Source organism: Lissotriton helveticus, chromosome 6 (assembly GCF_964261635.1).
Source record: "Lissotriton helveticus chromosome 6, aLisHel1.1, whole genome shotgun sequence".
NCBI classification, from domain to species: domain Eukaryota; kingdom Metazoa; phylum Chordata; class Amphibia; order Caudata; family Salamandridae; genus Lissotriton; species Lissotriton helveticus.
In genome coordinates this window covers 1,822,900,159-1,822,924,580 of record NC_136067.1, presented here as the reverse complement: position 1 = coordinate 1,822,924,580, position 24,422 = coordinate 1,822,900,159, and the positions used below count along the sequence as shown (strand labels likewise).

At 44.5% G+C, this 24,422-nt stretch overlaps 1 protein-coding gene across 2 annotated transcripts in view; it reads left to right on the top strand.

Moving 5' to 3' along the window:
• The window catches only part of UBR2 (ubiquitin protein ligase E3 component n-recognin 2), a 1,610,484-nt gene that overhangs the window by 86,791 nt on the left and 1,499,271 nt on the right, over positions 1–24,422 (top strand). For both annotated transcript variants that reach the window (XM_078649714.1, XM_078649715.1), the window contains exon 2: positions 19,296–19,555. In XM_078649714.1, the coding sequence (XP_078505840.1) occupies positions 19,296–19,555 (260 nt within the window). The remainder of the gene's footprint in view (positions 1–19,295; positions 19,556–24,422) is intronic.

Sequence of the window (24,422 nt, the reverse complement as noted above, 5' to 3'; positions counted from 1 at the left end):
GGGTTACTCGCCTGTGTGGTTGGATATGGAAAAAGCTCTCCTGGGAGATATCCACCCCATCTCGGTCATATCAATGAGGGCGAACCAAATCCCTTGCTCGAAATCCATATTTACTAATACCAAGCTGGCCCTACTTAAAATTGACAGGCTGCTTGACACGACAGTAAGACGATCTAGATGGGAATCGATCTGGAAGAACCCTACCATCACATATAAAAGCAAACCACTATACAACCAATCCTGGATTAAGTGTGGCATACTCTTTCTCCACCAACTCATCGATGGTGCCTACCCTCTCCCTTTTACAGGAATCCAATCGAAATTTGGGATCAATGCTTCCGACTTCTATATATTCCTGAACATAAAAACTGCCATCACAAAAGCGGGGTTGTTCCCCACACCCCCAGCTCTCCTTACATATTTCTCCAGCCTAAACAGATTAGGACACCAAGTCTCAAGGTTGTATAAACTGCTAAGCCCCCAATACTCCAGACTGAACGAAAACTCCACACAGTTTTGGTCCTCTCTCGCCTCTTTTCCCATATCTGAGCCGGAGTGGTCCATGACATGGAAATCCTGTATGAGCCATAAAATAAGCCCTACGTTATCACAAACCAAATTCTGGCTCATGCACAGGGTCTTCTGGACGCCCGCTCGCCTCTATGCCCACAAAATCAGTCCTGAAGCATTCTGCTTGAACTGCAAGCATGCTAAGGGAGATTTAGATCATCTCGTCCTCCAATGCGACTGCGTCGCAACCTATTGGGACAGAGTATTTTACTTCATCCGCGAACTGTTCAATATCATGCCTCCCAAAGAACTGCCTTACCTTGTTTTCGGCTTTGTTAAGGAAACACAACTTCCTGAACCGGATAGGGCCCTGTTAGACCTCCTACTCATGGCGGCTGTTAAGGTCGTGCTAAACAACTGGAAAGACACCAAAAAGGCTAGTTATGCTTGCTGGTTAAACTGGGTGATTAACCTCCGAGGGGCAGACAACATCACTCTCCAAAACACACTCTGGCGGCCCACACGAAGAAGAATGTGGTACTCACTTGATAACTATTTTAGCGTCCATAAACCTCTATGAATTTTCCGGATTCTCTGGACATTCACACACTGCATACACGTCTCGGGTTATGCTGAAAAGGTCAGAACTGCTTTGCTGCATCGTGGCGCACCCTCTTCTCTCTCTCTTCTTCCTCCCTCTGTCTATACTTTCCTTCTCTTCCCTCTCTGGCCTTCGTCTCAGTAAGGTCTCATGGTAATAGATGTGGTACTAGGATAGTGCCCGTACACATCTGAACGCAACAATGCCCATTATAATCTTGTTTTGTCATGATTGTCATGCCCAACATTAACATTATGAGTCTTTTTCTGTTCGGATGTACTCTTACCTGCACATTGTATGTACTCACATCATATTTGGTTGTACTGAAATATCCAATAAAAACTTTTGAAATCAAAAGAAGTACAACAGTCAGCCTCATTTCTAATTTCACACTGATTCATAGCTCCCTGAAGCTGAGACATGTCCTTGTCAATCAATGCAGAGACTCCCACCTTTCTCTCTAAACGCATACCCTTTTTATTAGTCAAGAGTTGTACGTTATTATACGTTATTTTTACACAGGATTTAGTACGATCGCCGATGCTAAGTTAAAGTGTGTTTTTCATAATACAGTGGTGCTTGGTGATTTTTTTGTTGTCTGACCAAATTCCGTATTTTTCATTAATAGTAACACAGCGAAGCAATGAAAAAACTGCCTATTGCTTTAGGAAATCGCCATCATCCAATGTAATATTAACAGTTTTACCGCCCTGAAACGTGACATTATTTGTAATACCACTGAGCGTTCACCTTCCCAGCGAAGTGTCACTTTATTGCCAAAATGACTGCGGCTGGCCGACTCCTCTCAGACGCAGCCCTTGATCGGAGGCTCAGCTGGTAGCTAGACACAAGCATTGGCAAAGCAATTCTAGTGTGCGAGTTTGTGCATGTCAGTGTGTACCAGTGAGGTTTGCTAATGCTTGTTTAAGTTGGTATGGGTACCCCCCCTTCCAAAATGAATAACTATTTTTCTGATGCTATGTTTTCCGGAGAACCAGTGGCAGGATCCTGAGACAACTTTGGGCCTCTGAACTTACTCTGTTACAAATTAAGCATTGGTATTGTACATGTACGGACTGGCTTTGTGCTGTCTTTTGTTCCTCGTTATGATGCTTTGGAATATGAATACACATAATAGTCTTCTACTTGGGCATAGATACAATTTCTGTAGTGTGGAATATACATGTGAATAATACAGAAAGTCTAAAAAATAAATGTAAAAAAAAACCACACACAAACGCAGCGTTCTCAAGTTTTATGTCCATGTGTGAGTGGCACATCCAGTCCAGGGTTTCCATTTGCATTCTGGGACTTAAGGTAAGTAAGCAAGTAAGTTTATTTGCATCATTAAAAAATGACATGTATGTACTGTTTATTTTCACCATATCAATAATATAACTTATAAAACAATTTACAATTTTTAAAATCATGAAGATTAAAATTTACCCAACATTATTACGTAAAATTCATCTTGGTTTCATTGTTCTCTAAGAGCTTAAAACATACTCATTTCTGCTACTCAGAGTTGATATTATTAGGCAACACTTTAGTCATAGTTCAGCTTAATTGAATAACCACGATCTTAGTTGAAGGTTAGGTTCCTGCATCTTTTTCTCCACCACCTTCATAAACTTTAGCAAGCTGCAGTTCAGCTGCGGATCGTCTGGTGTGAAACAGGCAAGAACTGCATGTCTGCGAGTACGTATTCCTCGTTGGTAAACTGGAATTTCAGCAAGCGTTTTCTTTCCTCCAGCAGTTTGTCGCAGGAACACAACAGATGTGTCATGTCCTCAATTGCCTTGCCACATAAACGACAGAGGGAGCCCCCTTTTTCCCTCAGCCAGTGTGGAAGATGGCATATACAGGGTAACAGGCCCAATCTGAACTTTAGAAATTTCAGTTTTGTAATTCTTGAATACCCCTGGTCGAGGTAACTCTGTTGGCCTTGTTTGGAATAAGAGTTTAGGATAATCCATCCGTGTGACCTCTTGGCAACAGTCGCCTTGTCCTCTATCCATGAGAGATATTTTGTTGTTTTCTTCACTAATCTTTTGACCGTGGTATGATTAGTAGGGTTGTTCCACAGCTCCTGTATGCCTAAGGTCGCCAAGCTTTTTTCTAAGTATTTGGTAGCTGGCGAGGCCGGATTTCTCTGTAGTTCTGCCCATAAGAAGCTGTTTAAAGTTCCCTTTTTGGCCTTCCTGATTTTGTCCCACGTGGTTATGTAGGCCCCTTGTCTTGCCAGAGACTGCTTTTGGCCACCAAACTCTAACCTAAGTTGTGCCGGGGAGGTATATTTTGGCAGACCAAAGATAATCCTATATGCTGCTGTTACAGTTTTGTCCAGAATCACTGCGTCTCTTCCTCTTTGTGCTTCGCTGCCATAGGTAATTGTAGGCAAGAGTTTAGCCCGTATAACTTGCGTCAGAGGAAGGAGAGATGGACTGGTGAGTCTGCCGTTTAGTTTTTTTAAGGAGATTGCTATCGTAATACCTTTTCCTTCGATGCTTTCTTTTTGGATGATGAACTGTCCGCTGCTGTCAATTTTGACCCCTAAGTACTTGTATACTGACGTATCTTGTAAGCTAATGTTGTTCCAAAACCAGCTATGAGGGGTTTTTCCTTTCTTATTGATTGACATTGTTTTGGACTTCTCCAAATTTATCGTCAGTTGATTCTCATCTGAGTACCTTTTTGTTGCATCTACAAGGTTTTGCATCCCTATTTTAGTATGACTAATTAGGACCAGGTCATCTGCATATAATAGCGTTGGAAGTATTAGACTTCCTAGTTTAGGTGCATGAGAATTGCAGTTGTTAAGAACCGGGATAAGATCTCCTAAAAACAGGTTAAAGAGAGTTGGGGCCAGGACGCATCCTTGTTTGAGACCTTTATTTGTTGGGATGCGTCTTGATAAATGGGAACCGTCACCCAACTTCACTTGTACCCATGTTTCACTGTGCAAGTTGATCATCAGGTCTAGTAATGGCTTTGGTATTCCCCACCTTTTCAATTTTGACCATAGAAGATTCCGGTTGACATGGTCGAAAGCCGCCTTGTAATCTATAAAGCACAAGTGGATTGGCATTTTAGTCATTTTTGCTTTATCAATTAGCAGACTCATAGTCAAGATGTTCGTTGTGGTCCATACTGATTTAGAAAAAATGTACAGTCTGATTTATAGGGAGCTTTCTGTAGCCCAAGCCTGTAATTCCTCCAAAAGAATCCCAGCAAAATACTTTGCCTCATTATTCATAAGGGTAATCAATCTGTAATTGCAGGGTAGAGATTTATCCCCTGACTTGAAAATTGGGGAAATAATTGAGCCCTTCCAGGAGGCAGGTAGTATATTGAGATATATGATTTCCAAAAACAGTGGCTCAAGAGCTTTGGCCCAATCCTTTTCCTTCAGTTTGTAAAGGATAGGAGGGATTCCATTCGGACCTGGAGCCCCCTCTCTTCTGCCTTTTTTGATGTAGCGCCTCATAGTCTTTTGTAGATTTGTCACTCCTATAGTTGTAGTTCGGGCTGTTTGATTGTTTTGAGTGACGCCCAGTGATTTTAAATTCTTTTCATCATTTTCTGTCGCTAAACCATAGGTTGTATGTTATGTGAAATGATCTTTAAGATGGTTAACCCATGTTTCTTCGGAGATGTGCGAGGAGACTCCATCGTGCCTAGGGTTTAAAAATGAGTTGATGGTTTTCCAAAATTTCGCCCCGTCATTCTGTTTGGTGTCTGCATGTAACTTGGCCCACAAACTGTCCTCCATTGCCCTGTTTGCTTCCCATTTTGTTTTTTTTAAGGATGCCATTAGTTCTCGCAGTTGGTTGTGCTTCGCCGTTTCTTTTGGGGAATACCTAAGTTGGCGCATTATTTGAGAGATACATTTTTTTATGCATTTTATCTTTTCTTTATGACTTTTTGAATATATTGGAGCTTTGGAGTTGTAGTGTAATTTGCCATGGTTGTTGTGAAATTCTCCCATTTATCAATCTCTCTCTCCAATTCTCCGATCAAAATGTAGCTTTGCCATGTTTTGTAGGTCTCCGTCTTTTACTACCGAATACTTAATCCTTTTGTAGTTAATGGTGTAAATTAGATCTTTCAATACCAGCGATTGCTCAAATTTAGGTTTACCGATGTTAAGTATAGTTTCCTGAGGACAATGGTCGCTGTCAGCTTTTTCCCCTATGTGAAATGAAACAATGTGGGGGAATAAGGATAGTGACATGAAAGTGTAGTCCAATATTTTACTGAATCTTGTTGTATAATATGTACATGCTGGTGGGGTGTCTTCAGTAAATCTCCCATTTAATGCTCTGATGTTATAGCACTCAAGATTCTCTAGCACCTCCTCTCCTAATTTGGAGTGTTTGGATGATAGTGGAGGCTCTTGTTGCGGTATTTTCCAGGCTGTGTTTTGATAGTGATTCTCATCAATTGTTGTGATTCCCATCAAATTGAGATTGAAGTCCCCGGTGATCATGAGGTCCGTTGTCGGTGTATCGTTAGTGATTTCCTCCAGGCATTTATATAGTTCTTTAACTACCTTTCCTTTCCTTTTTGGGTGTATGTAGACATTGATCAATATAAGATTTATGTCCTTCTTGCCCGGTTTCATGGTGGATAAATGTGTTCTCTTTAAGTCGGGCGTGGTTGGTCCTGATTCCCTGATCTCATAGGCACTTGCAGCTGAGACATATATTACTAAGTCCCCTTGGAGATGGCCATATTTTGCTGTTCTTACCGCACTGGTGAAGAAGCGTAGAAATCCATGCAGGTGAGGGGGTTCTAGTTGCCATGTTTATTGCAGGGACACAATATCGAAAGATCTTAGATAGTTGACAAATTCTATATCAGATATTTTGGAGGCAAGACCGTTGATGTTCCATGACCATATTCTTAAGTGGTTTTGCCTACTTATGTTAGGGAGGTTTTTTGTTGGTCAATTTGACTGGTTATTAATTGTTCTCGCAATCCATCTTAAATCTTGTGTTACGTAATCTGAGGTGCGGCCCCTAACATTTAGATCTTCCATGCTACTTGCCCCGTCTGCCCCTATTGCCCCTCTAAGTACTGTTGGACCAGACCTATTGAAGGAGTTCTGTTTTCCGTCTGTTGCTGCTGGAAGTAGTAAATCTGGATATTTTGGTTTTATATAGGGTGCAGTTGTTATTCCCCAATTTTTAAAGGTAGTAGTTTCTGCCAGTATGTTTTGTGCAACTGAAGGTGTTATCCATGTTGCTTTTGTTTTTTCTACCTTCATTCCAGCTTCTGATATAAATTCATTGGAAGCCAGGTCCTGAGTTGTCACGCCCGCCAATGCTGGGATGTGAGCTAATAGCCTTAAGATGTTGCCTCTATTCAAAACATCGTGCTTTCCTTTTGAGGTATACTCCGGAATAAACCATACAATATTTGTTTCACTTTTTATGCTTTCCAGACTGCAATAGTTTTTGTTGTCTTTGTTTAGTCCTTGTACAGATTTATGTCCTTGTGGCGATCTCAATAAAGCATGATGTGAAGACGGTGTAACTTCTTCACTCCCATCCAGGTTGAAAGTTTGTTGCCCTCCTATAATTGACTGTGGGTTGACAGCACCCTGGTCGTGGACCGCAGTTCCATTTCCTAGACCCCTTGCCTGTGTCGTGGTATCAACTCTCTGATTAGCTCTTAGATCAACAGATTTAAATGTTTGTCGGCTTGATACCGGTCCTTTATCATCTGATACTTTTAACTCCCCCTTTATTGTTTTTGATTGTATGTATTGGATGCTTTCTCTCCTGTGCTTTATTGCATTTGTTTCAGGAGTTTCTATTGTAGTGACGTTGTTCGAACCATTGTTATTACTCTGTTTTACTTGCTGGTTTTCAGTTAAATATTTGATGTTTTTTTCTTTAGTTGGTTGCTGAGACGGTCTATTAGTCTCTCTTTGATGCAGGACAGCTACTATTTCAGTTATATTTGTTTCCTTTTTGAAATCTCCGTCTTCATTTGTATTGGTGTCATCCAGGGATTCGGGTTCACATCCGACCTATTGTGACGTGGCCCCGAAGAGGCGCATGAATCCTTCTTGAGCAAGATTTATTTTTTGATTTCTACCCTTGCGTTTTTTAGCACGCCTTTGTTTTGCATTCAGTTGTTTCAGTTGTTTCTCGGCCGTGTCTTCCGTTGAAGCTGCAGGCAATTGATCGTCTACTGTTATTATATCCTTGGCTTCTACTTTTTGGTTCTTGAGGATCTGTGTGTCATTTGCCCCCGTGTCCTTTTTCTCCCCGATAATTAACCTTCCTTTGCTTTTTGTTTTATCAGTTGGATTCGCATTACAGCTATCTAGGGATTGCTTATCCACATCAGTATCTATTTGTTCGTCGCACAGGTGGCTGCCTATTCTTCGCTGTTTTTTTTAAATTTGTGTACATAGGTCACTCAGCATTAGCGGTAGTGTAGCCAGTTCGTCAATAATAGGGCCGCATCGACATCCCGTACTCCTATTGAGAGCTTGATCTTGCTTGTTTTGTAGAAATGTATTTAAGGTGCCCAGCTTCCCATCAATAGCGACCACAAAGACAACCAGGGTGTCTAAAAGGCTCAGCTGAAAATCCATTTTATCTGACTGGAAGTGGAGAGCTTCTACCAATAGTTGCATTGTTTTTAACAAGCTGGGCCATGCTGTTCCCTGGCTAGCATTTTTTGGTGTATCCTCCACCCCAACTGGAGTTCTTTTCTCTTTCTGCTCTTCAGTTATATTACCTCCCACCGGTAAATCCTGTATATCTTCAGTTATATTTCTTGGGATTTTGATGTTAGGCCCACTCCTGCTTGTTTCATGGATGTAAGCGGCCATAAGGCCTTTCCATTCTTCTGTTCCCAGGAATAAGGAGATCTCTATGTCTTCCATGTCTTCGACTGTTTTTTGCTCTGATCTGCTCTTTGATTTCCTCTCTCCCCCTATTTAGATCTAATTGATAATTTGATGTTTCTTTATTTGACATTGGGGTTGGCAGTACCAGTTTTGAACCCGCGTCTACCTGCACCTCACCCTTCGTTATTTGGCTGGGGTCAGTGCTCATGAGCAGTGACTTTTCCTCCGGGCTTGATTGGCTATCATCGTTGGTGTATTAACTATGGTACAGTTGATAAATTGGTTATTACTAGATTTTGATCCACTGACGCCATTCAGATCATAGATAATTTTTTGTTTATCTTGTTTATTCCCTTGGGCATCATTATGCCACTTGTTTTCCCCATTTTGCCTGTGGATTTGGACTTGGACTGTCTCTGCGTTTCCAGCTTGTTTTCCACCTATAGATTCGCAGCTTATCCGCATATTGCTGTGTTGAGGAGTTGATGTTATTTGTACAGGGCTTGTAGCTGCTATATTAGTAGATCTTTTGCTGTCAGGACATTTTTCGAAAATTGATTTTGAGTCGTCAGTAGTTTGTGAAGGTTGATTAAGTTGAAAGGGCTGAAGGGGCGATTGAAGGCCTGACACCTCTCTTGTGCTCGAAAGTAGAGTGTCCCCCGGATTTTTTAGAAAGTAGAATTTTGTAAAGATTTTTGGTTGGTGGGAAATTTGTCTTTTTATTAATTTATTGCTTGTTTCCAAATTTGGTATTTGCCTGCTCTTTTTTAGCCCAGAAGAGTTTCCATCTATAGGTATCTCTATGAGGGAGTCGTTTTTCTTGGTTGCCAGACTAGTTTCTGGTGATGTTATGGCCCTCCCATCCATTCCATCCTCCAGCATCTTGGGTGTTCTTTTACGTTTCTTTGTTTCTTTTTTAAAAGTAGTGTTCCCCCGGACGCAGCCTGACCTCATGCTATCCTCAATGCTGCTTGCTCCAACTATATCGTCTTAGGTTTAGGACTTAGGTCTTAAGGCTTGGGTCTTCCGCGCAGCTTGGCGTGATAAGCTGTCTTTGTGCCACTCTGAGTGTTATAAGCCGGGTTATACCAGCTTCAGGCACACCGGTCCGGTCGATTCCTTAGCCTACTTGGGCCGCCCTCTATGATTAGCCGTTCCCCCGTCGTCCCTCTACCAGCAGCCACGTGGGTTTTTTCTGTGACTGGCCCCCAACACGGCAGCCTGAATGGCAGTGGCAATAATTCAGTGTGATTCGATGTCTCCTGAAGGCCGCACTCCCAGTGTTAGCGTAAAGACTTAAGAGGACCTAAGATGAATGCCAAGGTCGACACCCCACCTCAGTTCCGCGAACCGCCATTCTCTCACTATTCCGCGTTCCAGTGACACGGCGATGCGACGTCTTTCAGCGCGTTTTTTCAGCGTCCTTTCATTGAGAGGGTTACAATTGCGCTTCTTGTAGGGGATTATTATTTATTAATTATTTATTTGAGGTTGAAGTTGAATTAAATTGTTTTGAATTAAATTGTTTTTTGATGCTTTTCATTATTTTATGAAATTTCTCATCGTAGCTTCTGTGGTCGAGAGTTCAAGAGAGACTCGTGACTCTCGTACAGGAATTCAGCTGACTTGGACTAGACTCCTGCAGACTCCTGCAGCACTAGACTGCGGCACTAGACTGTAGCAATCGAGGCAATCGAGGCAATCGAGGCTCCCACTCTCACAACCCTCGCTTCCCTGCTTCCCCACAACACTCACGGTTCTTTTGCAGGGTCTCGCAGGGTCTCGCGCGGCAATCATACACAGCCTGTCGCGGTGTCCAGGGCCGCCGGGATGACTGCTTCCCCCCCGGTGTTCAAAGCCGCGGTACACAAAGCCTCTCAGGGCCGCTTCTCGTCTCCGGCTCCAGGGCTTTCTCCCGCGGTGCTCAAAGCCACGGTGAACAAAGCCGCGCAAAGCTGCTTTCTGGTCTCCGGCCCCAGGGGTCCGGCTCCGGGTCCAAGCTCTACGGCTCTGTGGCACCCAGACCCTCCACAGACCGCCAGAGCCTTCTTCCTCGCTGGCGTTGGTCTATGGCTCTCGTGGCTCTACGGTTGCCGCCCACAGACCGCCGGTGCTCCGTGCCTCGCCTTTCCACGCACTTTCCTCCTCGTTGCTGGCTCGCGGCAGCTGCTGCTCTCTGCTGACTCGCATTCTGGGACTTGTATTTCCAATTTGAAAAAGCATTTGCAATGCAATAGGTCTCACATTTACGCGAGTTTGACCTATTGACATTGCAAATACCATTCTTTTGTTTTTGTTTGTAAAACATAAATGAAAGGCATTGTCATTTACAATACCAATAGCTTAAACTTGCATAAATTTGAGACCTATTGCATTGCAAATGCTTGTTTTATATAATGCTAATGCACTTTTTGATGTAGCGCTAATGCTATTTATAAAAACAAATGAGGCAGTGGTTTTGGGGAAGTGAGTGTGCGGAGGACAAGGCAACACAGAAGGAGAGCAGGAGAGAAGGATACAGGTGTGAGAGAGAAAACACTTGGGAAGCACACGGACAACAGAGGAGGAGGTATAGAGAAGCACATGGAGAACCGAGATCTAGTGGGGAAGCACACAGACAATGGAGGATGGGCAGGGAAGCACACGGGCAATGGAGGATGGGCAGGGAAGCAAACTGACAACAGGGTGGGCGGGGCAGCATATGGACAACCGGGTGGGCGGGGATGGGGTCACAACCGGGTGGGCGGGGATGGGGACGCACACGAACATCAAAAGGTTGGTGGATAGAGATGGGAAAGCACATGGTCATGGGAGGCTGGACCTGAGGGATGGGGAAGCTCACATGCAAATGAGGTCAGGCAGGAATGGGGAAGCAAACAGACAACAGAGGGAAGATAAGTGGGGATGGGGTAGCAAGATCGAGAGCAGTGGGTGTCGGATGGGGAGAGTGCAAGAAAGGCTGCTGAGGGAGGGAGGAAGGTTAAAGCGAGCAATACATTGGTGAGAAAGAGGAACATAAAGTACATGAGTAAGACAGCTGGGAAACTTGAACTATTGTTGAGCCCTTGACCATTAACAAACAAGCATTGGCATAGCCAATAGGTCTCGCTTGTGGGACCTTATAAGTATTTTGTTTTGCAGCACAATATCCTTGTAACTAAATACTTATAAGGTCCCACAAGCGAGACATATTGGCTATGCCAATGCTTGTTATGTTTTGCAGCAGGTCTGTATATCTTGTCAGTGGATATCTTGGGTAGATCTGCATGTAATACTTTGCAACGGGCAATGATTGTGTTTGCTCAGATCTATGTTCATATAGAATTAGTTGCAATCCTTTGTTGAGCAGTGATAAAAGGAAATTGTTTCCTTTCACGGTACCTGACTGAATGAGAGTGAATATGAAATTGTAGGATTCATTCAAAACAGGAAATATTTATTTTCTACTAAGAACTGCAGTTGAGAATTTTTTTTTAAACATTTTTTTTAAACATTTTTTTTATTTTTTACTGTAGTTATTTGAAATGTCAGTTTCCTGCAACCGAGTGGCACTAACGTGATTTATTTGATGTATAAAGCACATTTGTACGGGTCGTACAATATACGCTTGTTTTGAAATATAGAGATAGCGATTAAAACTTTCCTTTTTAAATAAAAACCTGTCTGGATTGCTTTAGCTGTTGTGTTTCTGTGGTTGTTGCGTGGTACCTTGCCGTGCGCCGGGACGCCCCTTAGCTGGGGCAGCTGTGCGCAGTACAAATCCACGTAACATAACATTATGGTGGTTTGCATTCACGTACTTTGAGAGGGCTACAGTTGGATGAGAGATTTAAATTTGCGCCAGTAAGATAGTGTGGTCGGCTGTGCATCCATTTTACAGAACTTTGGTCAATCTGTAAATTGCATCTTCAAATAAAAGCATTTATTTATTTTTGTGTTTTTAAAGCGTTGTTGGGTAAGCTTTTCATCATCACAGTGTTATTAAAATAACTACGGTTGAAAAACGTCGAGATTTAAAGTAAGTGATATTTGTAAAAATAAATTATTTGCTGGGCTACATTACGGTGTGCATACCTTCTGCTGGACATGCATATTTATTCACGTTCTGTGCTGTTTCGCATCTGAGGCTGTGCCTTATTGGAGCTTGCCTGGCGTTGAGGCGACACATGCTCCGACCAGCCCCTTCCCTTACCCACCCAGATAAAGCAGTCTGGACAGGAAGCTGCGAGAGGATAGAATAAATCAAGATGGCGAGGGAGCCACCCGAGCGTGGCATTGTTTCAGGGGTTACCAGGGCAGAGCGCGCTACATGGGGAGCAGGTGCGGGTATAGTCAGAGCGAAGGGACACGTGTGGGTTTCTCATGCTCTGGTGGGAGGCCCATGGGCTGTGCATGGATCTCAATGCGACACTGCCATGTGGCCGTGTAAACCGTGTCATCGCTTTTGTTAGTCCGACATAAGAGTGATGGCAAGATTTTGCAGCTGGTGTCGAGCCTCGATCCTTAGAGCAGCTCTTAGTTGTAAGCTTAAATGACAAAAGCGCCTTGTTTCATTTCTCCGGGAAAAAAAAAACGAAGGTCCTCGGGCCTGGGGCGTGAATGCGAGCGAGCGAGGAGGGAAGCCGGATGGGGGTGGCAGAGCCTGGGGAGTGAATGCGAGCGAGGAGGGAAGCCGGGAAGCCGGATGGGGGTGGGAGAGCCTGGGGATGTGGCCGTGTAAACCGTGTCATCGTTTAGTTAGTCCGACATAAGAGTGATGGCAAGATTTTGCAGCTGGTGTCGAGCCTCGATCCTTAGAGCAGCTCTTAGTTGTAAGCTTAAATGACAAAAGCGCCTTGTTTCATTTCTCCGGAAAAAAAAACGAAGGTCCTCGGGCCTGGGGCGTGAATGCGAGCGAGCGAGGAGGGAAGCCGGATGGGGGTGGCAGAGCCTGGGGAGTGAATGCGAGCGAGCGAGGAGGGAAGCCGGGAAGCCGGATGGGGGTGGGAGAGCCTGGGGAGTGAATGAGAGTGAGCGAGGAGGGAAGCCGGATGGGGGTGGGAGAGCCTGGGGAGTGAATGCGAGCAAGGGGAGGCAGGCAGATTAGGGAGATGCGCGTGCTTGTGTGGTCACGTGACCCGCTTTGTGGCCACGTGACCTCACATGCACTGTGAAGAAACGCCAGTGGTTTCACTAGCCGATCGAGCACTTGAATTCGATCCTATCCATTCCTGCGGAATGGGACAGGCTCGACCTAAAAAGTAGCGCCTCAAAAGGGAGCAGTGGAAGGAAATGTAATGGGTTCATGCTCCATGGGAGGGACAAATGCCAGAAGAGGAAGGAGACCTCATGGAAGCGGCCTATGAAGAAGCAAGCACATGAGTGACAATAAAGCCATCCAATGATAAGCTTTGAAAAGCTCTATGCCCACTTTAAGCTAACAATGTGTCAAAACAGTCAGCGCATGTGCTGTTATAAGCGAGACCTAAAATTAGACACGAAAATGTCATAGCGGGATACTTGTACCGTTTGTGCTTTATTCGCAGTACATCCTTCCAACATCCTCCTAACTATGCTTTTATCATCCGGCCACACCAGCACAAGGTTACTTTTTTTGGGAGAGTGGGATAGGAGGATGGCCGGGGTAGCCAAGCCAGGGCGCACACCTGTTTGGGAGGTTAAAGCATAGCGTTATTATAATTCATGTGCTATATAGGTTGCGCACAAAAGCTCTGAAATCAAAAGCACTTAAAAGTTTTTTCGAGGCTAGAAGTTATATGGTCGCTATACAATTTTCTTCATCCAGCTATGATTGCACCCTAGCCCACCACTCTGGTACGTGGTCGCCACCAGCCGGGTCTGGTGGCGCAGTGGACAAATGCATCCCCTGCAGGGTCCTGTGTTCGACCTCATGGTCACAGGTTCTAATCCCGGCGGGTCCACTCAGCCTTTCATCCATCTGAGGTCGATAAAATGAGTACCATTGAGTTGGGTAACAATATACATCTGTTATTCAGCTCCTTGAGACTTTCGGGTGATACGTGCGCTATTCAAAAGTACATGTTATGGTCTATCATGTAGTAAAAGGAATTTCTTTTGTGTAGAATGTAGTCCGATGGTGAAAAATAATTGTCTTTTTATTGTTATGACCCTGGTGCCTCTCGTGATCAAGATATTACCTTTCACCGGAGCTGCAGATGCTCATCGATTACATAAAAAGGTGTGTTCATCTCGGGCATTCGCACTAACCCCTTGGAACTGGATTGTTCAGTGCATCCAGGTGTAGTTGACTAAGGCACTTGACTTCTCTTCATGGTCTCGTGTTCAAATCCCGGCAGGTTCTCTGCCTTTTATCCTTCTGAGGTTGATACAATGTGTACCATTGAGTTGGGCAACAAATATCTGTTATGCAGCTCCAGTGCGCCCTTCTTGAGTGAATGTGCACTTACAAATGCACACTGTTATGCTGCACAGATTATATTGATTTTTTAGGTCTGGCGACACGCAAAAGCTAATGATGATGCTAATATTATGTGTACATGATTACTTAAAGGAGCCGTCAACCATCCCTTTTCATCCATTGGTCTCTTAATTCACACGTTTCTTCGGACTACTGCAGCATACATCGTGAGGTAAAGGGTCAGCCCACTCCAGCCTTTGACTGACTCATGTGTTGGTGAGAGGGGGTTCGACTGCTTCACAAGTGGTACATCCACACTCAGAATCGTTCGTTTCAGTGGCAGGAGAACCATAGCAATGCGTGTCTTAGCTTTTTGCCATTTTTTTTTTTTACATATTGGCGAGAGCCTTGCAGCTCCCTCAACAATACATTTTTAAAAGAACAATGACAAAATAAACACTGCAAAGCCAAAAAGCTAGCACTCAACACCAGACATATTGGCTTTGCCAGTGCTTGTTTTAACATTAGGCGTGATTAACTGCTATCGTACAGTTTATTTTAAAGCAAATTGATAGCATCACCAGCATCCAGTTTAATCTGCGGACCTTGAAAGAAGGCTATCACTTTGCCATAAAAGAAATTAGATTTGATAACTGAATCTGTGGCTGTAACTCAGCCCAGTTTAAAATCTTCCTAAAAGGTCAATTTTACGTTCTTCATTTTGATAGTAAATGTGAATGTATTTTCATTAAACACTTCAGTCTCGTGATTATTGGTTTGTCTGAAAGCCGCCAGACTGAGGTGTATATTGAGCTGTATATTGCTGTACGGAGTTTTGATGTTTGTGATCTGCTGTTGCTGTCAGTATACTATCGAAAGTTTACAATGACCTGGGCCTTTCATGTTCAGAGGACGAAAATGTGGGGCTCACAAAAAGGCTCAACCAGTAATAAACCCACGCTCCTCGTTTATAAGGTTAAGGAGAAGTTATTCCATAGACACTCAGGTAAATTTCAGAACTGATTAGCTGTCGGAAATAGTTAAACGCATTTGCAATGCAAAAAGTATCGCATTTTAGAAAATGTTACCTATTGGTATTGAAAATGACAATGCCTTATGTCCTTTCTACAATTCATTTTATTATGGCATTTTTTTTAAAACACATACATAAATAGCATTGTCATTTACAATGCCAATAGGTCAAACTCTCGCAGTTGCTTGACCTATCGCATTGCAAATGCTATTCAACGCGATCCCAGGAGAGGCAGGCAGGCGCGTGTGTCACCTGCTCAGGGCCTCTACCCGACCCTGGTTGAGAAGCAAGGAATATTTGGTGCATTTCACGTGTACCTTGTGGATCCTACCCGCTCCAGGCAACCGCACAACCTTCAAAGCCAAAAAGCGGTTTGCAATAAATTTTGGCTCACGCTCAAATGCGAATAAAGATAAAGTACCCGGTACCAGTGTGAGGCGGAATAAACCACTTATTTACGCGTGGAGGAAAAATGTCCTGCATAGCAAGGAGCAGTGGCTCCGGGCAGAGATTGGTTCTCGATCCGTTTAAGGTTAGTTGTTTTCCTTCCAGGCTCCCCCTCCACGCATAAATAAACTGTTTACTGTGCCTCACGCTAGGAGCGGAAAACGTCATAGTAGTCGCCTGATGTTTTTCATTTCATTAAGACGGGAGCACCGACAATGTAAACCGCCGAGCTGCACTCCCAGTGTGAGCAGCCTGAAGCTCCCGCCCTGCAGGGATGGCTTGGAGAGAGCCGGCGTCCAGAGCCGCCGCTGCCGCCTCGCTGTGTCCTGTCACCACCTCACGCTCCTAGTGCTTGGGTCAAGTGTCAACCAAAGCTCAAGTTGTGCGAGCCCCGCATTTTCTATAATATCACACTGAAATACGGAGTGGCGCCTGTGTATATAAAACTTGTGCGCGTGATGGCCTGTAAAGCGCTTAGCGTGCTGAATGTTGCAGGAAAGCATGTTGATCCTGCAGTGGGAGAAACGCATTAAAGAAATGATGCAATGTAATGTAAATGTGTCTTATAAAGTGCGAACTCGTGCGTGCCCTAGGCGTCTTGGAGATGTCGAAGTCCGAAATAGAGCTCGCAGAGTAAATAAGACATATCGTGTATCAGCAGAAGTAAAAGGGCCAGTCATCATGGGAGGTTACAAATGAAGACAAGGCAGTACTAAGGAGGGTTTAACAAGCCTATTAACCAATCAGACGCCAGCATTTACGAAGGACAATGGCACAAGCCAATTGCAAATATGGGCGGAGAGTGGGTGGGGATTCAAGTACATACTCCAATACAGCATGCCTCGCCCAGGCTCGACCTAAAAAGTATGTTTGTCTTGTATGGATTGATAGCAAGACTGATTGTCTCTGGAAAACACGTCCCTAAAGTGAGCAGAAATGCTTAGAAAAATAGATCAAAGGTCTGTGAGCCTATTCTATGGACTTGGGGGCAATCACTGGTTACATGGTAGGTACTGTCATTTATGTTGGTCCCAAGTAAGATTTTTTTTTTTGGTTGGATATTCCATTTCCATTTGTCACCTACAGATAGCAGTTAGCTGTCTGTTGTCGGAGACCTTTTGTGAACAGTACGAGTATTTAAGTGTGTATGAGTCAGCCCGTTGGCTGCTGTTTGTTAGTTTTCTTGTCAACTTCATTTGCTTGCTTCATTTTCAATGGTGTTCCTTCCTCTTCTTGTGTTGCCCCTCCCTCTTCTTGTGTTGTCCCTTCCTTGGCGTTTTATTTGTATGACGCGTATCCTTCCACTGCTTACATTCAGGAAATTACTTTTTCAGTTTACGTTGAGAACTCCATGGGATTGCATTAAATTTCTTCTTCTCTCCCTCGTGTGCTGCTTTCCTACTCAAATCACACCCCTCTGCACTCTGTGTTGCTTCTTCCAGCTTGTGTTTTTTTTCCTGAACCCTTCCCTCACTCTCTTTTTCTTTTAAATGTAGTACCCCCCACCATATTCATCCCTTTCTTCCCCACCCCGCTGTTTCACCACTCCTCGGTGTTTAATTAACCCAAACGTCCTCCCTGGTTGTTCCATTGTTGTTCTTTTTATTTTTTGTTGATTTTTTTTTTGTTTTTTTGGGAGTTCCTGGCAGCTGTACTTTGCTGCAGGGCTGCACATTTATTTGGCAGGAAAACAACCAAAAGTCACTTTGTTGCACTATATATTTGTAGATATAGGTATCTATGTAAACCGTATCTCACCTAGATCGGCGTCCATCTTAAAATGGTTTACAAAAGGTCTGTCACATCATGATAGATGCATGTGCATGCCTGGCTAGGCATTCACATTTAAACATCCTCATTTTACTGTTGTGATGAAGTATGTCTCACTACACATGCGTGTATAGACATAATTGCAATGTTTTGTTTGCCTATGCTGTTCAGCGCCAGCAAAAACAATTTGCTTCTTTTCCCGTTCTTTAGCATCAGCTAAGCACTGTTGGAAAAGCCAATAGGTCCGCATTGGTAGAGTCAAAAGGCAAACCCCATTGGCTTTGCCAATGCTTGTTATACTGGACTCCAAGTATAAGTGGTTGAGTAGTCAACGCTTTCTCCAAGATTTTACACTGTGATCACATTCAAACTCCCTATCCTGTCGGAGCCATTACTTTAAACATGTCTGTTCGTGTAAGCATTCAATGTACGGGAGATAAGTATGTAATATACAATAAAAGGAAAATCCAACACCTTGTTGGGCCAAAATACTTTCTCAAATGTTTTCATGGCAGTGTCCTAGACCTCTAGGTCTGAGAATGTGCAGTTTTGCGATTATCACCATACATTTTCCTTGGAGAGTCCCACATTAGAAATGTATATGGAAGTTTATGGACCTAGATGGAAGGCTGCTGTTTTCTGAGATTTCAAACAGGTTAATAGTGCTGTATAGTTTATCAGTGGATGCTAAACAAACCAAAGATTATATCCTTTTTCTTACATAAGCTATGTATGCCCTACACGTGGTACTTTTTTATATTGAGTAGTATGGCACTTGTTTTCTAAATAACATTTTGCTTATATAATTTGTAATGTTATCTGTGACGAGAGTAGTCCGGAACAGTACATTGAGGATATTTAAGGTTGCATTGCGCATCGCAAGAAGAGCATTTCTTGGGTTTTGGATTGTAAGCTATCTTTGGCCTAGGTATTTTTCTTTTTTTAAATAGCTAACATTATATCCTGATTGGAATAAAAAAAAAAATCTTTTTTAAACATTGTTTTCCAGTGAATGTTTTTGGTTTTGATGCATTTGGGTGTGACCTAGGGCTAATACCTATGACTGTTCCTTTCCCTGTAGACAGTCAATTCCTTTGATTACAGATCCTGCTGCATAGACCTTATCCAACTGCAGTGATCTGTGGACGCACGCAGTTGTCTTAAATCAAATCCTGTACCCTGCTTCATGGCCCAAGAGCCTACAGTGTATAACCTTTGGCTATACACTTTGGGACCTGAGTGCAGGGCATAGCCTTATGCCACAATTGAAACAAAATTGTATACTTCCATAGAGGTCTGAACACTGCAGTAACTTTTCTTATGCAAACCTATTTTTTAGTTCATTTAGCTTGTCGTGATATATACTTGATAACATGTCAAATTAAGGGCCTTATTAATCCATGTGTTGATGTACGGGAATGAGTTTGAAGACCAAAGCCAGGATGGCATTTTGTTGAAGGAGATTTCCAGATGTATTGACAGGAATTGTATGTGGTTTTTCAGTTGGTTGGCTGGCATGGGATTTCCAGGGGTCAGGCTCAACGTAGTGCATGATGGTTTCAAATGTATTATCCAGTATGATTACTTGGTGATATTAAGCTCTAGGCTAAGATTTTACTAAAGCTTCTTGACAGCCATTTATACAATGTTAGGTTTTATGTAACAAATTCTTGTTTGTCTTTTTAAGAAATGGCTGCAAGCAACTGATCTTCAGAAAGAAGTGTACCAGCATTTAGCTCTCTATGTACCAAAGATTTACTGCCGGGGGCCTGATCCATCCCCAGAAAGGGAAGATCTGCTGGCCCAACATGTCCTCCTTGGACCAATGGAGTGGTATTTGTGTGGCGAAGATCCAGTGTTTGGATTTCCAAGACTTGAACAAGCAAATAAACCATCACATCTCTGTGGTCGAGTTTTCAAAGTGGGAGAACCTACGTATTCTTGCAGGTAGTCAAAAAATGTCTGTATTGTGTCATATTGGTTTGACCACTTGGTTCTTGTTTTGTGTTAATTCATTTCTTTGTACAATATATATCTGTGTGGTAAAAGAGAAGTTTGAGTGGACATACTAATAATATAACAGAACTGTTCCCCATAAGTGTCCATGCACCACAGACACACTGCGATAATTTAGCAAGGGGTTGCACCTTCAATTTCAGACACAAATAGAAGGGACAATATCATTTTAAACTTACTTTGGCCTGCAAAGAAAGCATACAAGCACATTGAACTGAAATATACGTTTGAACCTTTAAGCAATGAATGCATGCTTTTTAACTGAGCTGCACACAATTTATATTTTTATTTATCATTTTTCTGTAGTGCACTGTACCAAATGGTGTCTAAATTTACAAGCTTATTTAAAATTGTAGTGAAATGGATAGGTAAGATCCAGAGATGGAAGTCTCAGGTTCAATCAAAATGGCAGTAAACAAAGGTATAAGCATCAAACTTTTATGACCACTAGGAGCTTTTTTTTCGTTCTGGAGCAAGATGACGAGAGAAGGTGGTAGCAACATAAAGACAATGTGTAAATTGGAGCGGAAAGAGAGCTGAGGAAAGAGGTGAGACGTGGGAGTGGGCATATGGCGAAGGAGTGAGATTTGGGAAAAAAGTAATGAGGGTCTCGTAGCTAGTTGGTTTCTGCTTCTGATTTTTGTAAATCACAATTTTCTGTTTTTCTAACGATTCATTGTTAGTTGTCCCGGTTTCTCATTTAGTCTGGGAGTGATTTCCAGAGAAATGACAGCTCTAGAGAAGGATTGGGGGCTGGATACATTGTTTTTAAGGTTTTAGTCTGAAGTCTGTTAATGTCTTTGCTTCTGTGTTTGATTCCTCTTGAGATTTTATGGTGCACCATACTTAATCTGGCTGGGCGAAGTGAATACCGTTATTTATTAGCCAATACACATTGAATGAAAAATGTCCTAGCTATCGTAACGGAAAGTTTCAATTCTATTGAGGACTCGGAGGCGAGGATTATGCCTTCTTTCTTCACTTTATTGCATAGCAGCGAAGACAAACACAACTACACTTCCCATGAACCACAGGGAAGGGAAGTAAACAAAGAACAATGGCAGCAGCCAATCACTAGTCCCAAACACGGTGTCCAATGGGGGATCCAGACAGTCCACATAGTCCCTCAACTGTGTCCTCTCCTCCTCTTTCGGAGCGCGTAGCACAGCATTCCTCACTCTTCAGGGATCTTGCTTGTGAGAATCCGAGCCTGAGGACAAGAAAAATATCTTTACCATCGGCCATAGAGAGACCAAGTCATGACCAGTATAATTGAACATGAACAGCATGATCAGATTGAATACATAGACAGAAAAAATTCAAACATATCTGTACAAGCCAGCTTACTTACTACAATACGGGGAGCGATCTCCTCCAGGAGTTCAGGGCGGGAAAATCCTCGCCTCCGAGTCCTTAATAGAATTAAAACTTTCCGTTAACGTTAGCTAGGACATTTTTCATTCTATGTCAGGACTGGAGGCGAGGATTATGCTTGTTCAAAGCTTGCCCACAACCAAATTGGCCACGTTCAGAATCGGTTTAAAATAGAACCGTTTGAACGTGGAGTCAGAAGACCAGTCCGCGGCGTTGAGAATATCCTCTAAACGCGCGCCCAGGTTGAAAGCCTTTGAAGCCATGGTACCCCTCAGAGTGTGCACCAAACTGGCTAAGACTGATACCTGCCTCTTTCATCACCCATCGCACCCACCTAGCTATGGTGGGAGAAGACACTGCTTTAAAGGGCTTACGCAAAGAAATAAGAAGCTGTCGTTCTCCGGGAGGTCTGTATTCAACAGTCATCTCCTCATATGCCTTGAGGCAATCCACCACACAGAGCTTCGGGGAATCCGGAAACTGCGGATAGGTAATGGACCTGGAATGGCACTTAGTGCGTCTCAGCAGGGTGAAAGTGACTCCATCCGGAGAGAAAATCCTACTTGAGACGTCCAAAGCCCGGACGTCCGACACCCGTCTACAAGAAATGTGACAGAGAAGCATGGCCAATTTCGCCGACAATTCCTTCCTAGAAAGGTACCTGTTCGGTTGCCATGATAAGAAAAGGTTAAGAACCTGATTCACGTCCCAAAGAGCGGAATAGCGGGGCTCCGGGAGTAAAGACAGCCGATTGCCACGCAGCAACCTGCAGATCAAAGGGTGCTCATCCACTGGAGCACCGTCAACCGGGACATGTCCCGAAGAAATGGCTGACCTAAAGGTATTCACAGACCTATAAGCCAAACCTTCCGAAGCCAAGTGAGCCAAAAAGTTTACGACGTGGACCATATTCGCGACCACGACATCAACACCCCGTCGCACACACCAACGTGTCCATCTGTTCCATGCAGACCGGTATCTTTTAACCGTACTGTCTGCCCACACCTTGGAGATAAGAATCTCAGCTTCTCGCGAAAAGGTTCCCATCTACCCCTGAAATCCGCCACGCCATGAGTCTCCGAGAACTCGTTGATACTAGAGGGTGGCGAGACCCGTCCGGAGCTAAGAGGAGGGTCGGAAATTGGGGGAGTAGGATTGGAAAATCCCAAGAAATTTCCAGAAGAACTGGAAACCAGACTTGGGACCTCCACAGGGGAGTGACGATCGTCAAATCTGCCAACTGCCGACGTACTTGGGCCGAAACCCTCGTTATCATCGCAAATGGGGGAAACACGTAGCTCAGCTCCCTTCTCCAATCCTGGAGAAACGCATCCATTGCCACCACCAGGGGGTCCGGACCCCAGCTGAAAAACCGGGGAACTTGGTAGTCTAGTCTGGACGCAAAAAGGTCCACCGAAAACGGACCCCAAAGGGCGTCCAACCGGGCAAAAACCAAAGGTTCCAGGTGCCAAAGGCGGGATTGAAAGTCTGCTTCCAGATTGTTCCTGCCTGGGAGGTACTCCGCCGTGACTGACACCTGATGATCGAGACAATACTGCCAAAAACTTGCCGCCAAGTCTGATAGGGCCTTCGACCTGGTTCCTCCCTGGTGATTGACATAACGGACCGCTGAGACATTGTCCATTTTCAAAACTACACATGACTGTACAGAATCTTTCGTCCAGCAACGAACCGCGAATGACCCCGCCAGGAGTTCCAAACAGTTTATATGAAGTTTCTGTTCTTCGGGAGACCACAACCCTCCTGTAGAGAGATCTCCGCACTTGGCGCCCCAGCCAAGCCTGCTGGCGTCCGACTCTATGATCAGATCCGGGGCGGAACCAAAAATTGCCCGGCCGTTCCAGGCCTCCATGTGGTCCAGCCACCACCTGATCTCGGAGCGGGCTTCGTCGGACAAGGGGACTTTGTGAGAGAACGGGAACCCCCTTCGCAAGAAGAAACCTTTCAAGCGTTGCAAGGCCCTGTAATGGAGGGGGCCTAGAAAGATGGCCTGGATGGAGGCCGACAAAAGGCCTATCACCCGAGCCAGATGCCGGAGGGAAATAAGCAGATTTGCCAAAACTCACCGCAGCTCGTGACGAATCTTGGTCACCTTCTTGGCCGGAAGGCTGAGCGTGGATTCGGTGGAGTCTATTACGAATCCCAAGAATGTAATAGTCTGGACAGGCTGTAACAACGATTTCTTCTCGTTGATGACAAACCCGAGGTCCTGGAGGAGAGTGACCACCATCTGAAGATGACTCAGGAGACTCTGGGGACAAGACGCCATCAAAAGGAGGTCGTCCAAATACACAATCATCCTTACACCCCTGGACCTCAGAAACTCCACCACCGGTTTGAGTACCTTGGTGAAACACCAAGGGGCCAAAGAAAGGCCGAAGGGAAGAGAGGTGTACTCGTAAACCCGGCCGTTCCACTGGAACTGCAGAAACTTGCGATGAAGAGAAAAAATTGGTATCACCAAGTAAGCGTCCTTAAGGTCCAGCCGGAACATCCAGTCAAAAGGACAGAGTACACCTCGGAGGAGGTGGATCCCCTCCATTTTGAAATGGCGATAAACCAGCCACTGGTTGAACTCGCTGAGGTTGATCACCGGCCGCTTGCCACCATCGGTCTTGTCGACGAGAAAGAGATTGCTCAAAAACCCTTCTGGGTGACGGGAAGTAAGGGTGAATGCGCCCTTCCTGAGAAGGGAACTGACCTCCTCGTCCACTAGGACGCGGTCTTGAGCGGAAAACTGAATAGGATGTGGGGAAACCCTCTGCACCGGGGTGCCCTCTAACTCTATACGGAAATCCCTGACTGTCTGCAGGACCCACGCATCTCGTGTAACAGCCAACCATGCTTGAAAACACCCTGCCAACCGCCCTCCTATTTCTTGAGGGGAAGAAGGGAGAACTCTCACCTGGGCTGGAAGCTGTGGTTCCTCCACGGTAGCCTCTGCCTTTACCCCGTTTTCCACGAGTGGGGTAAAAGTTCCCAAACCGGGATTGGTCCTGGTACTGTCCGGAGCCTCTTTGATTGGTCTGGCGCTGCTGACGACCGGCCGAGCGTCCCCTTCCTCGACCGGCCCCGCGAAAAACACGGGGGAACACCTTTTTGATGGTCGACTGAGCCCGGTCTAAAGAAGTGAATGTGTTCACGAACTTGCCCAGCTCTATGACAAAGGGCTCTCCAAAGAGCCCACCTTGGGCCACCGGGCCTGCCTCAGAATCCGCCAGGTCCCCAAGCTTTGGATCAATTTTAATGAGGAGGGACCGGCGGCGTTCTGTAGAAAGGGCACAATTGGCGTTGCCCATAAAAACAATGACTCGTTGCGCCCAACCCGACAAGGCCTCTGGAGAAATGACTGACCCGGACTCCTTGGCCTCCTCCGCCATGTCGAGGATTTTTGTAATGGGGC